Raw genomic sequence first — 15,037 nt, 5'->3', positions numbered from 1 at the left:
CCAGGATGGTCTCGATCTCTTGACTTCGTGATCCGCCCGCCTTGGCCTCCCAAAGTGTTGGGATTACAGGTGTGAGCCAGAGCGCCCACCCAGAGAGCTGCCATTTCTACATCTGTTTGCTGAAGCTGGATGAATCCGTCCAGACTACAGAAGGGAAAAATCTGCTTTTTCACTCAGCACCATAGGCACATACGATTTGGTTTACTCTTTAGATATTGCTTTTCCTGGCTAACTCCAACTCTTCAAAAATTAAAAGTTCTTAACAAGTAATTCTTGTTCCAAATCAGGCTTTCTCAGTCCCGGGACTGCTGTCATTTTAGGTTGGGTATACTTTGCTGAGGGACTGTTCTGGGCACTGTAGGATATTTAGCAGCCTCCCTGGTCTCTACCCCCTGGATGCCATAGTACCAACTATGTCTCCAGAGCTGTGACAACCAAAAATGCCTCCAGACATTCCCAAAGATACTCCGGGGGCCAAACTGCTCCAACTGAGAATCAGCCTTCTGGGTATACTAAGCAGTGCTGAAGTTAGGCAGGGCCCATGGTAGCCTGAGGGGAGTGCTCACCTCCATTCCATCCATGGCCATGGTGGCCAGGTAGTTAGGGTCCTGCTTGTTCCAGCAGAGGCGAAGCAGCGGGTGATGCTGTGGGTCTTCGTAAATGATGGTGCTGTGTTCTAGATGGCGGAGGTCAAACATCCGCACGGAGCCATCAGCACCCACAGAGGCAAACATGTCCCTGCCACCCCCGGCCCGGCTAAACGCAATATCATAGACCTGTTGGTGAACAAGAAGCTCCGGTCAGATTCAGATCCATTACCTCTTCTTCCTATAGGAGGGAAATCTGCCACATCAAGTTCATCTAAACCTCACTCATGAAACAGAAGCAGGTAAATGAAGCCCAGTGTCTGTGAGTACTGAAACCCGAGAGTTCTAATATCAGTGGCTTTCCAAAGATGGAAGATCATTCCGCTATAGAAACTGGCTGGTTTCTTCTCACATTCCTGCTTTCCAAATCTTCTTCCTCCAACCCCTGAGATAAAACAAAGGCACATACCCTGCTGACCAACAGAACAGTGGCTGTCTTCTGCCACACGACAAGAATGAGACATTTATTTCCTGGGCCTTGTGCACAGAGGCAGGTCTACAAGCCCATTAAGGCCTAGATCATCAATCACAGAGGTGAAAGCAGCCCTCCTGTGGTCACTGAATAGCAGCCAAGCTGATTCTACTGTGAAACCTGGACCTGAGACTCATGTGCAGGAAAGAGGTAACAGAAATTCTGAGTCCTGAGAGGCTTAGATGTTCCCGTATTCACAAACAGGTTCAGTAGCACCCTCTTGTCCTAGGACATGTTGTTTCTTCTCCTAGTTGGTTTGTGATCATAAGTGAATCAATTTAGGTTCTAAATCACTGTTTTCTGCTTTTATTTGCTGCAAACACTGCATATCACTAACATCTATGAGGAAATAGAGGCAGAGAGCAATGGAGAGCTTCAGAGAAAGAGAGGACGAAGGCCGGGTGCAGTGGCTCACACCTGTAATCCCAGCACTTTGGGAGGCTGAGGCGGGCAGATCACAAGGTCAAGAGATCAAGACCATCCTGGCCAACACAGTGAAACCCTGTCTCTACTAAAAATACAAAAAAATTAGCTGGGCATGGTGGCTGGCACCTGTAATCCCAGCTACTCAGGAGGCTGTGGCAGGAGAATTGCTTGAACCCGGGAGGCGGAAAGTACAGTGAGCCGAGATTGCACCACTGCACTCCGGCCTGGGACAGAGCGAGACTCTGTCTCAAAAAAAAAAAAAGAGGACGAAGAGGGACAAAGAGAAAGCCAGAGACAGACAAGGAGAGAGAGAAACAGAAACAGAAAAACTAATGCCAAACAAAACTCATCTTCTGGGAATAATGACAGATGACTTCTGGGGAGACATGACTAGAATTTCTCACTAAATATTGCAGCTCCAGTGTTGAAGTTCTGCCTACTGAGGGACACTGCCAAATGAGCATCTATTGCTATTTAACCTCATGAATCCCTTTTTTTTTCTGGCTATGAAGAAATTATGCTTGTTTTTCTATGGCTGGAAGTGGAAGTGGTTCAAAAATGACTCGGCCAGTCATCAACAAGGAGGCACCCAGGCCTGACATGCCTGACATATCGAGGCTTTGTCTAGTACTGTACAGCTGCTTTACGGCACAGCCGTGTTTATTGTATACCCCCCAATGCCAGCTCCTGGTAACCCTCACGGACAGAGATGCCATAGGTGCCATGGGCAGTGTGGCCGAGTGTGTAACGCTCTCTTAGCTCTAAGTGACTCCTCCTTCAGTGCTCCACCAGCATGGTTCACTGGGAAACCAAGGGAAGGTGACAACTCCCAAGTACACTAAACCCTCTTCTACACTGATCTGCCAAGTATCAATGACAGCCTTCCAAACAAGTCTTTTCCTAGAGAAAGGAGGAGTGAGAAAAATCAAAGGTGCTAGAAAGGTGCTATTACTGTTTCTCTAGAGCCACTATCCTTTCTCAGGCTCTTTCCTTCAAGACAAGGCTGCCGGTTCAGGCCTGTCTGCTGTCAAGATCCATTCCTGGCCTTTCTCCCTGCTCTTCTCTGCATCACAAGAGAACTGATTCCTACAGCGTGCATTTGGCAGGGTCTCAGATCTGCTTGCTGCTTCTAGCTGGTTCAGCCATGGGAGGCTTTGGTGGGAAACTGGATGATGGGAGGCAGAGAGAAGCTAAGGTATTTCTCCTCCCATCTCTCTGTTCTTAGAAGCATCTCTGCCAGGTAAATCCAGCCCCTGGGCTCCAGGAACCTTGCCTCCTCCCACGGTCCCTCTGGCCCATAGGCAGCTGCAGCTTTCTGCTGCTCGCATTCTATGGATGACCTCACTGCTACCTATGTGGCTTCTCAGCTTTACCATCTTCTGTATAAGCAGCCCCTAGATCAAATCCCCGCAGTTCAAATACTTAAGAGTAGTTTCCATTTTCTGGGTTGGACCTAACAGACAACAGCAGGCTAAGTTGTCATATAACTAAAATGTAGCAGCTTGTTCAACTTGATGCCAAGAGGGTTTCCAGAAGTTCCTTACTGGTCCTCTCTGCGGGACAAACTCTTCATTTGACCCCTAGTTTAGCAGCAGTCAAGTCTAGAAGTTTTGTAACAGGGCTTACCCTTAGGAGTACAGAAAGTCAAAGACCACCCCTTACTAAGAATGATAACCTGGGTCACATCTTCCTATGCTGTTGAAAACCTCAAGTTTCTGACCTAAGGTCAAGGCATTCTTTTTATCTGTACAGATATTAATACCCCTAGCTGTGCAGGGTAAGGTAGAAAAGAAAAGGAAATAGTACCCATAGGAGATGAGACTATCAGGAGCATGCAACAGCTCTAGGAGGAAAAGATTTATGGGGATTTTCTAAAATCACTGAGAAGAATGCTTTGATTAAAATGCAATTGGCTGGGCGTGGTGGCTCACGCCTGTAATCCCAGCACTTTGGGAGGCCAAGGTGGGTGGATCACCTGAGGTCAGGAGTTCGACACCATCCTGGCCAACATGGTAAAACCCCGTCTCTGCTAAAAATACAAAAATTAGTCAGGCGTGGTGGCGGGCACCTGTAATCCCCGCTACTCCAGAAGCTGAGGCAGGAGAATCACTTGAACCTAGAAGGCGGAGGTTGCAGTGAGCCCAGATTGCACCATTGCACTCCAGCCTGGGCAACAAGAGGAAAACTTCATCTCAAAAAAAAAAAAAAAAGCAATCACAAACAACTCTCCTCAGTTTTCCCAATAAACACAGAAGCATCACCATCAAAGTAAAATATATTCCATTGCCTCCATTACCAACAGTAATGAACGTATAAAGATTTAGGATTTTATAAAACATTTATAGAGAAAAATGGATAGTTAGGTTTGTCTCTCAGAAACTTTTTTCTCTTCCTGTCTCTCTTCCTTCCTCCCCAAATCTAATCTATTTCAAGATAAGTATTACCCTAAAGTTATTTTTTAATTACATCAGTTCCCAGCTCCTCTATAAGAAACTTCATTATTAAAAAACAGCAACATCAAGAAAGGAAGTTCCAGGGCGCGTGCTGGGAAAGAGGTGGGGGGACCAGGGGAAGACTCAGGGTACAATGGCAGCGCAAATTCCAATTGTGGCCACCACTTCCACTCCCAGAATAGTCCAGAACAGTAAAAAGAGGCCGGCCAGCCCTTCCCATGATGGCAGCAGCGGCAGGGGCTATGGCGCCAATAGAAAAAAGTGTCTGCCTCCAGCGTTGTGCAGGGTATCAGCAGGGAAGCCATGAGTGAGGATAAAGTGGTGCTCTCTGAGTTTAGCACAGGACCTGTGGAAAAAGCTGCCAAACCTTTGCCATTTAAGGATCCCAACTTTGTACACTCTGGCCCTGGTGGTGCAGTTGCTGGTAAGAAGAACAGAACCTGGAAGAACCTGAAACAAATCCTCGCTTCCGAAACGGCATTGCCGTGGCAACTGAACGATCCTAACTACTTCAGTATTGATGCTCCTCCATCCTTTAAGCCAGCTAAGAAGTATTCTGATGTTTCAGGCCAACTACACAGACCCCCAGAGCAAATGGCGGTTCAGCACCATTGAAGAGTTTTCCTACATTCAGAGGCTGCCCTCTGACGTCGTCACTGGCTACCTGTCCCTGAGGAAGGCCACAAGCATCGTTCCCTGAGCCCGAGAAAGGGAGATGAAATGGAAAGTTGTTTCAAAAACAGACTCTGGGCTCGTGATTTTGTTTCACGGAAACAAACTCGTCCTGCTGTCAATCTGAAAATGCCAGTGCTGTGCCTTGGAAAGAATGTTTGGCTTTCATTTAAGGGTTTTTTTGAGTGTGTCCCTCCAAGTGTGATATTTCCTGCTGAATGAAATTATACTTCAGTTGTTGCTTCAAGTAAAGGTGTTTGACAAGAAAATACAATAACTATACTTTTCATTTAAAAAAAAAAAGCAACATCTAGCATGAAAAGAACAATGACAGACCGTAAACGTCATTTACATAAGCCAAAAAAAGCATTAGTTTACAATAGTGTTGTTTTCCCGTTTTTGATACATTACTATTGTCAATTTAGACAAGAAGATGTTATGTTATGATTTTCTACATAAATTGCAGAACAATGAGAGAACAATCTGACCTCTTCCTGTGCGGAAGGCACAGGAAGCATGTGAGGAAAGATGAAATGGAAAAGCATCATTACCTCTTTGTCATGGGCGATCAGTTGGGTCTTCACGTGGCCAGACACAAGATTCACTCGCCCTAACACCTGCCCTGTCTCCAGCCCCCAGATGGTGCACGTTGTATCAATGCTTGAGGTACCTGCAAACAACCAGTGCAAGTCAGGGCTGATGGTACCAGGCAAGCTTCCCTCCTGTGTCTACTCATCTGCTTGGCCCAGGGAGCAACATACCATAAAGACTACAGAAAACAAGGTGGTGGGTATCGGCAGAGCCACAGAGGAAGTCAAGTATTCAGTCCTCACCATAAGACCTTAGATTATAACTGGAGGGACAAGATCTACACACACAGAAAGCTCACCCACACAAAAGAATTAATAAATAACCACATTCCATGCCTAGCCTACTTCCCACAGAGCCTCGTTCTACGATGATGCATGGCCCAGTGTGACATCTGAGAAAATGTATTTTGGCTTCTTCCAGCTGAAATACATACTCCTTAACTCCCTTACCTAAAAGATAAGGATCCACCTCATTCCAGTCAAAGGAGGTCAGGGGAGCACAGAAATCAGAGTTCTTATTATTGTTTAGCAAACACTCCAGCCTGGTCTCTGTTTCACCAACCTGAAGGAAAAAGAATTTAAAAAAGAATCAGCCAGTCTTATCCTCATAAAAAGTCTTTAAAGAAATCCCTGTTTAGAAAATATCTTAGCAAACATAAGACATGAGGGGAAAATATTTTTATCAAAAACAGTAATAAACCCAGGACTCCCCAAATGCTACTTTTTCTTTTACTTTCTCCTCTGCCCAGCTTTGTTTTCTACATTTTCATCCCTGCATCTTCCTAGAGGAGAGGTCTTCTCACCTTGCCCAGCCTGGAACCTCTACACAGGTGTACTAAGGCCGTGCCCATGCTACAGAGGACGCTGCTGCTGATGAGCTCAGCTGAGGGCAGAGGGAAGCCTCCAAGATCCACTCACACACTTTATCAGAATCAACGGCCTGGTATTTCATTTAGTTTACTCAAAAATACCTTGGCTGCAAATAGAACATAAGTTCCCAAGTATTCCCACCTCCACTGAAGGCTGTCATTGTCACCTCGGGTTGACTGAGCTGACTGCAGCCAGCAGCCAGACATCAAGGAATCTTGACTTGATTTACTAGAAAATCTGCTGAGCCAAATGAGGTCAGTCCATTTAAGTTTTGCTTGCTTATCCCGTGCTGCAGTGACACTCGCTGCCTCTGACCCCATCTGTTCTGTGACTTCTCACTGCTGACAGCTGAGGCTGAGAAAGCCCACTTGTCTGGCTGCTAATAAAGCATCCACTTACCCTCCACACACGGAGATAGTCGCCGCTTGTTGCCAGTAGGTCTGGATAGACGCCTTTTGTATCAGGGATCCACATGAGCTTTGTGGTGGGGTACGGGTGGTCAAAGGTGTTTCTGCAAATAAACTCTGAACTCTCCTCATCTAAACCAACAAGCTGAACCTGTAACATGCCAAAGTTGAGCCACATAAGCATTTGTGAACAGTATAGCAAATACATTAGATCCCTAGTCAGTGACAGAGGTTTTTTTTTTTTAAGACAAGATCTTGCTCTGTTGCCCACGCTGGAGTGCAGTGGTGCGACCACAGATCAATGCAGCCTCCATCTCCTGGACTCAAGTGATCCTTCCACCTCAGCCTCTCAAGAAGCTGGGGTTAGAGGCATGCACCACCACGTACAGTTAATTTTGTTCATTTTTTGTAGAGACAAGGTCTCACATGTTGCCCAGGTTGGTCTCAAACTCCTGGGCTCAAGTGATCCTCCCACCTCAGCCTCCCAAAGTGCTGGGATTACAGGCATGAGCCACCGTGCCTGGCAAGTGACAGAAGTCTTGACACTGTACTACACTAAACTGCAGAATCAAAAACAATTGCCGTGAGGGCATCTAGTCCAACCATCCCCCGGCAGACAAGGACACCCAGACTCAAAGGGGTGGCTATGCTCAATACTGCAAAGCCAATAGGAGACAGAGACAAGATTTGATTACAGGTTTTCTGATTCAAGTACTGCATTCTTGACACCAACTACATAAGTGCACTCTCTGCCAAGCCAGGCACACCTTCCCCCGAAACCTCTGAGGTATTTGAAAATGAACAGGGGTGGTTTTGGCTGCCACAATGACTGGAGTGCTGAGGACATTTGGTGCTCAGGGGCCAGGAATATGAATATGTGCAATTTCATTAAACAAACTAATGCTCACTTAAAAATCCAACAGTGCACAACCCTCATCAACCCCAAACTCAACACTGGCTCATTATGTTTACATATAAAGGTACGTCAAATGACCGTTTAAGAGCCCAAACCGGCCGGGCGCGGTGGCTCAAGCCTGTAATCCCAGCACTTTGGGAGGCCGAGACGGGCGGATCACGAGGTCAGGAGATCGAGACCATCCTGGCTAACACGGTGAAACCCCATCTCTACTAAAAATACAAAAACTAGCCAGGCGAGGTGGCGGGCGCCTGTAGTCCCAGCTACTCCGGAGGCTGAGGCAGGAGAATGGCGTAAACCCGGGAGGCGGAGCTTGCAGTGAGCTGAGATCTGGCCACTGCACTCCAGTCCGGGCGACAGAGCGAGACTCCGCCTCAAAAAAAAAAAAAAAAAAAAAAAGAGCCCAAACCAAGCAAAAAAAAGTGGGCACCACTGATGATTAAGTCCCACCTAGCTCTGATCACTTTTTCTTAGAGTCAATTTTAGCCCACCATTAACTTCCAATCTTTGCTGTCAAACTCGATCTGGCTTGGTGGGACACTAACTGTACATTTGCTTATGAACTTCCAACTGGAAGATGGAATGGTGGGAATATTTGGTAAAGATCCGCAATAAGGGGAAAAGCACTAACCAGACAACACAAAATAGAATTCCTTCTACTCATCTTTCTGACTTCAGTCTCAGACACCAGTATCTTCCACACATTTTTTTCCCCCAAAGTTAGGTATAGTTGCATGCAATAAAACCCACTCAGGTGTACAGTTAAATGAGTTTTGGCAAATGTACAGTTGTATAACCCCCACAGTAAGATATAAAACATTTCCATTAACACAGAAAGTCCTCCCAGGCTCCTCTGCAGTCAACCCCTTATACCCACCCCAAGTGGCCACTGATCTACGGCTTTGTCTCACCATAATACCACATAAATAGAATCAGATGGTCTTGAGTCTTTGGTCTGGCTACTTTCACTCAGTACACTGCTCTTGAGATTCATCCATGTTCTTGTGTGTATCAGTAGTTGCTTCTTTTCTTACTGCTGAATAATATTGCATTATGTGCAACCTGGCACTCTATAATTTTGGTTTTGTTTTTGAGATAGGGTCTCACTCTGTTGCACTGGTTCGAGTGCAGTGGTGCAATCATGGTTCACTGCAGGCTCAACCTCCTGGGCTTAAGCAATTCTCCAGCTTTAGCCTCCCCAGTAGCTGGGACCACAGGCATGTGCCACCACACCCAGCTAATTTCTAAATTTTTTGTAGAGATGGGCTCTCCTTATGTTGCCTAGGCTGGTCTCGAACTTCTGGGCTCAAGTGATCCTCCTGGCTTGGCCTCCCAAAGTGCTGGGATTACAGGAGTGAGCCACTGTGCCCAGCCAATTTTGTATGTCCTAGTTAAGAAATCTTTGCTTAATCCCAGGTCCCAAATATTTTTTCCTATGTTGTCTTCTAAAAGTTTTCTAGTTTTAGGCTTCATATTTCGGTCTCTGAGTCATTTTAAGTTAAATTTTTATATGGTACAAGATATGAATCAGGGTTTACTTTTTGTTGTTTTTCTTTTTGAGATGGAGTTTCGCTCTTGTCGCCCAGGCTGGGGTGCAATGGCACAATCTTGGCCCACGGCAACCTCCACCTCCTGTATTCAAGCAATTCTCCTACCTCTCTGCTTCCTAAGTAGCTGGGACTACAGGTGTGTGCCACTACGCCCGGCTAATTTTTTAGTATTTTTAGTAGAGAAGGGGTTTCACCATTTTGGCCAGTCTAGTCTCGAACTGTTGACCTCAGGTGATCCACCTGCCTCAGCCTCCCAAAGTGCTAGGATTGCAGGCGTGAGCTACCACTCCTGAACAAGGTTTGCTTTTTTACATATGTCTGCCTGTTCCAGCATCACTGGTTGAGAATTCTTTCTCCTTTGAATTACCTTGAACCCTTTACTGAAAATCAGTGGACTATGTATTTGTTCATCTATTTCTGGACTCTATTCTGTTCCATTATCTATTTGCCTATTTGTTTGCTGGTAGGCAAAATGTCTTGATTATAGTAGCTTTCTAGTAAGTTCTAAAATCAGATAGTGAGTTCTCCAACTTTGCTGTTCTTTTTCAAAATTGTTCTGCTATTCTCTACTTTTGCTTTTCCATGTACATTTTACAACCAGCTTGTCGAATTTTACAAAAAGCCTGCTGAGATTCTGATTGGGAGTCTATTGAATCTATCAATCAGTTTGGGGAGAACTTACATCTTACTAAAAATACTAAAAAATTAGCCGTCACCCAGGGTGGAGTGTAGTGGCTCGATCACAGCTTACTACAGCCTTGGCCTCCCAGGCTCAAGTGATCCTCCTACCTCAGCCTCCCAAGTAGCTGGGACTACAGGTACAAGCCACCATACCCAGCTAATTTTTGTATTTTTTGTAGAGACAGGGTTTTGCTGTGTTGCCCAGTCTGGTCTTGAACTCCTGGGCTCAAGTAATCCACCCACTTTGGCCTCCAAGTATGCTGGGCTTACACATATGAGCTACTGTGCTTGACCATGAAACTGTTTCAAATTCCATTTCCAATTGTTCATTGCTACTGTATATAGAAATACAATTGATTTTTATACATTAATCTTGGCTTCTATAACTTTGCTACATTAGTTGTTAGTTTTAGTAGCTTTTTTGTAGATTCCTAAGGATTTTTCTATGTATATTCATAGATCTTGTCATCCATCTTTAACTCTTAAAAATCCATATGACTAAGTGTAAATATTCATTTTATAGAGCACCCACATACTTTCAACAATCATATAACTGTTAGGGAAGATAATGTATAAAGACATAAAAGGAGACAAAACCCAGTGTCCTAAAACACTTAAGGTAGTAATGCAAGTAATGTCACAAGGTAATACATGATTGGCTTATTTATGACACAGATAATAATAGATAACAATTGAGAGGAAAGAGCAATGATTCAAACAGGGCACCTAAGGAAAAGAGGAGTTAGCATCTGAGCAGAGTCTTCAAAGGAGAACAGGAAGGATCTGGGTAGGCAAATAGGAAAGGGAAGGGCAACCCAGGTAGCTGGAACAGAAGGGTCATGCATACAAAGGTGGCAAACTAAATGGCCCATTTGGTAGCAGCAAGCGGGCCTGTTTGAGAGAGCCACGTGGGAGTGCAGTGGAGATGCGGGTGGGAAGGTGTGCTGAGGGGAGGCTGGAAGGCCCCAAAAGCAACCATGGCCTTTCCCCCATGAAGGTGTCTGAGAAGACAGTGGTATGATTACGAGGCCTCTGAGGACCACACATCTGGTAGTGCTGGACAGGACAGACTGGATCAAGCAGGTGGCTGGAGGCAGGGAGCTCAGAGGGGAGCAGGGGAAAAATGAAGGGTCAATGGTGACTGATAGTGAGAATGGCAAGGGATAACCAGGAATGGCCACGAGAGGGACTGTGACCAAATGAACAGTTTTTACGTGGAACTAAAAAGTTGACCTTCTGACCTTTGCAGAATTTTCTTTTTTTTTTTTTGATACGGATTTTCACTCTTGTCACCCAGGCTGGAGTGCAATGGCATGATCTTGGTTCACTGCTACCTCAGCCTCCTAGGTTCAAGCGATTCTCCTGCCTCAGCCTCCCAAGTAGCTGGGATTACACACAGATGCCAGTGTGCCCAGCTAATTTTTTTTGTATTTTTGGTAAAGATGGGGTTTCACCATGCATGCTGCTCTCAAAGTCCTGATCTCAGGTGATCCACCCGCCTTGGCCTCCCAAAGTGCTGGGATTACAGGCATAAGCCACCACGCCCGGCCAGAAAATATTACATAAAGAAGGAAGATTCTAGATGAAACATGGAATTTTTGGTATCAGCCTTTGTGGAGGAGAAAGGGAAAAAAAACCCAGATGAGAGTGCTTGCTTCAGCAGCACACATACTCCAGTTGGAACTATACAGTGGTTAGCATGGCCCCTGCACAAGGATGACACGGAAATTTGTAAAGTGTTCTGTATTTTTACAAAGGATAAATGCTTGCGGCAATGGATACCCAATTTTCCAAGTTGTGATTATTACGTATTGCATGTCTATACCAAAATAGACACACCTATTATGTACCCACACAACAACAATGACGACGACAATAACATGAAAGGCTAAATTCTCAGGCTCATCAGGCAGAATAAAGAATAAACCTCTGAAGCTGGGTATGGTGGCTCACACCTGTAGTCCCAGCACTTTGGGAGGCCAAGGCGGGGAGTTCAAGACCAGTCTGGGCAACATGGTGGAACCTCGTCCCTACAAAAAATACAAAAATTCGCCAGGTGTGGGAGTGCATGCCTGTAGTTCCAGCTAATTGGGAAGCTGAGATGGAAGGATGGTTTGAGCCTAGGAGGTAGAGGTTGCAGTGAACTGAGATCACGCCACCACACTGCAGCCTGGGTGACAGAGCTTTTTTTTTTTTTGTCTCAAAAAAGGAAGAAAGAAAGAAAAAAGAAAGAATAAACCTCTGATGTAGATTGTGAGCCAGATATTTCATTTATATATTCATTCAAGAAGTATTTAGCGGACAGCTCCTAGGAGTCAGGCACTGTTTTAAGAGCTGTGGATACACCAGGGAGCACGAAACCCCAAATCCCTCTCTAACCTTGCAGATAACACTGTGAAGTTCAACCGGAAGAGAAAATGCCTTTCAAGTCATCAGAGATGTCCTCCCAAGGTTCAAATATCCAATCTTGTGAGCATTTGCCACTTAGGATTCTCTTAGCCTAACAAGGCTTTCTACCACCCAGCCCTAACTTACCTTACATTCCACCTTCATTTATCTAGTCACTGTTTCCCATCCCTTTCCTTACACTCCCCTCTATACCTGTAAAATCCTCATACCTCCTTTCCACTGACCCAAATCCTGCCCAATGTTAGTACAGCACTTAATCGGGCTTCTAGGGCTCCCTACTTACCACCTGCTAGCTGTAACACTTTGGATATGTTACTTAACTTGGCTAATCTTGTTTCACAATCTGTAAAGTGAGGATGTTCACAGTACCTACCTCGAGTTGTACGTAACAGCTCTATGTAGAACTGTCTTACTCAATATATGAGCTTTGAATATTATGACATCTCACCTCCTTCATAAGGCATTTACAGTCTTCCTGGTCCAGTGCTATTTCTTTCAGTGCTTATCTCTACCATCTGTTTGGTGACGAATCCCACAGTGCCTCATGAAAGCACTGACGTTACTGTCTTATGCTATTTCACTTAGTAAATGCCTTAAATATAGGCCTGTGTCTCACTTCTGCTTGTACTGCCTACAGCAATGGTTTTCCAACTTAGCTATCAGACTTGCCTGAAGAGGTTTACATTCCTAGGCCTTCAACTCCAGCCTAAGATTCCAATTCAGTAAGTGTCAAGTGAGGCCCAGGACTCTCTATTCTTAGGAATTCATCACCCCGGGTGATATGATTTCAGCTAAGTTTGACAATCTCCATACAACAGTACCTAACCTAGGAGAGAAGCCAGGAAACAGCTGAGATTCAATCTTTCATTGACCTTCTCAATGCTTTCAGAAGAGGTAATGATTTAAATTTTTAATTTGATTCAAGAAAAAAGCCATCCTCATTGTTCAGAAAAGGTTCATGAAATTCAAGTTCTGATGTAATTTTTAAAAATGATTTTCCCCAATTAGGAAATTAAAACTTTTTCATTATAATACTGCCCCCCCACACACAAAAAATTAAAATTAAAATCCCACCACATAAAGATAACCATTCATTTTCTTTTTCCCCCGGTTCTTTATAGTTTTTAAGTATTTTTAAGCATCACAGAAGTAATTTATACTAACTGTAAATAATTAAGATACCAAGTATAGTGAATTAAAAGTGCAAGTCCCTCTTTCAATGCCACCCCACCCTTCTATACCAGTAATTGCCGTTTGGTTTGATAACTACTTCCAGATCTTGCCTACAGATTTACAGATAAACAATTTTTCTTTACATAATTATATTATACTATTTTGCAACTTGCTTCCTTTACACAATATATCAATTTTCTTATTTTTTTTTCTTCTTTTTTTTTAGATGGAGACTCACTCTGTCACTCAGACTGGAGTGTAGTGGTACACTCTTAGCTCACTGCAACCTCCACTTCCTGGGTTCAAGTGATTCTCCTGCCTCAGCCTCCCGAGTAGCTGGGATTACAGGTACCCGCCACCACACCTGGCTAATTTTTGTATTTTTAGTAGAGAGGGGGCTTCACCATGTTGGCCAGGCTGGTCTTGAACTCCTGACCTCAAGTGATCTGACTGCCTCTGCCTCTCAAAGTGCTGGCATTACAGGCGTGAGCCACTGCACCTGGCCTGTAGCTGGGATTACAGGCATGAGCCATCACGCCCAGCCTGTATGTTTAACATGTAAAATATTTCCTTTTGTTTCAATATTTTTGCCTTGAATTTTATCTGATGTTAATGTTATCATGCCTGACTTCTTCTCTATAAAAAGAACTGCTTCTTGTTACTATATGCCTAGTGCTTCTTCATTCATTCCTTTCTGTTTATTCCTTTCTGAAGTTCTACTGAGTAAGATTTAATTTTTACTAATGTTAGCTTTTTTTTTTACTAACTTTTTTACTAGATAATACATACACAAGGCCCAAATTTTGAAAGGCACAAAAGCAGTTATAGTACAAATTAGGGCCCCTACATCCCAGTTCCTTTCCCTGGAGAAATCAATGTTATCAATTTCTTGTGTATCCCTTCCACACACAACCATGTATGAGTGTACATACACATATGCATACGCTTTTTAAAACACAGGTGTTAGTTTACTTTTCTATATATTTTTTCCACTGAATATTTATTTTAAAATGTTCCATATCAGTACATGAAAACTTAGCTCATTCTTTTAACAGCTGCATGGAGGTAGCATAATTTATTCAATAATTTCCCTAATAATATTTTCATATTTTTCTCTTACAAATAATGCCAAAATGAATATCCTTGCACTTTAGTCATTTCAACCACATGAGTACAGCTGTAGGATGAATTACCACTAGCAGAACTACCAGGTGGAAAATAATGCCAATTTAAATTTTGATAGCAACTGCACAGGAAAGCTACACACACACAGTAGATTACTAAGGTTTTTTATTTTTCCTAATCTAACTGAAACTCCATTTTTTTTTTTTCCTTACGAGGTTCAATTCTTCATATGTTCAAGAATCATTTACATATCCTTTCTGGAAACTGTTCATATCTGTTTCCCTTTTTCTACTGGGTGACTGGTCTTCTGGTGATTTGCAGATCTTTATATGCAAATCTTTATATTAAAGGATTTGTTTTTTGTCTGGAATGTTACATGTATTTTTTCAGTTTGTCACTTATCTTTTGACTTTGCTGGGTTGGTTTTGTTACAGAGATTTTATTTGTATATAGTTTACCTCTACTTTTATGGGTTTCTCACACCAAGATTCTCCCATGTTTTACAGTTGAATGTTTACATCTTCTCATTTATCTGGAATTCTGGTACAAGGCTTTTTTTGTTTGTTTGTTTGTTTTTTTAGATGGAGTCCCACTCTGTTGCCCAGGCTGGAGTGCAATGGTGCCATCTCAGCTCACTGCAACCTCC

General features: G+C 43.8%; 1 protein-coding gene and 1 pseudogene across 2 annotated transcripts in view; one reads left to right on the top strand and one right to left on the bottom strand.

Annotated features, from left to right (window-relative positions):
• Positions 1–15,037, bottom strand: part of DCAF7 (DDB1 and CUL4 associated factor 7) — a 37,232-nt gene that overhangs the window by 10,629 nt on the left and 11,566 nt on the right. For both annotated transcript variants that reach the window (XR_001002419.1, XM_011947940.1), the window contains exons 2-5: positions 6,530–6,688; positions 5,711–5,822; positions 5,222–5,340; positions 567–776 (exon numbers count right to left, since the gene is read on the bottom strand). Coding sequence is in view for 1 of the 2 variants with exons in the window: in XM_011947940.1 (XP_011803330.1) it covers positions 567–776; positions 5,222–5,340; positions 5,711–5,822; positions 6,530–6,688 (600 nt within the window). In the remaining variant the exon portion in view is untranslated. The remainder of the gene's footprint in view (positions 1–566; positions 777–5,221; positions 5,341–5,710; positions 5,823–6,529; positions 6,689–15,037) is intronic.
• LOC105515965 lies at positions 4,132–4,698 on the top strand (annotated as a pseudogene).

This window comes from Colobus angolensis, unplaced genomic scaffold (genome assembly GCF_000951035.1).
Source record: "Colobus angolensis palliatus isolate OR3802 unplaced genomic scaffold, Cang.pa_1.0 Scaffold271, whole genome shotgun sequence".
In the NCBI taxonomy this organism is placed as follows: domain Eukaryota; kingdom Metazoa; phylum Chordata; class Mammalia; order Primates; family Cercopithecidae; genus Colobus; species Colobus angolensis.
The sequence above is the reverse complement of the archived record's forward strand: the minus strand, read 5'-3'. Positions and strand labels throughout refer to the sequence as shown.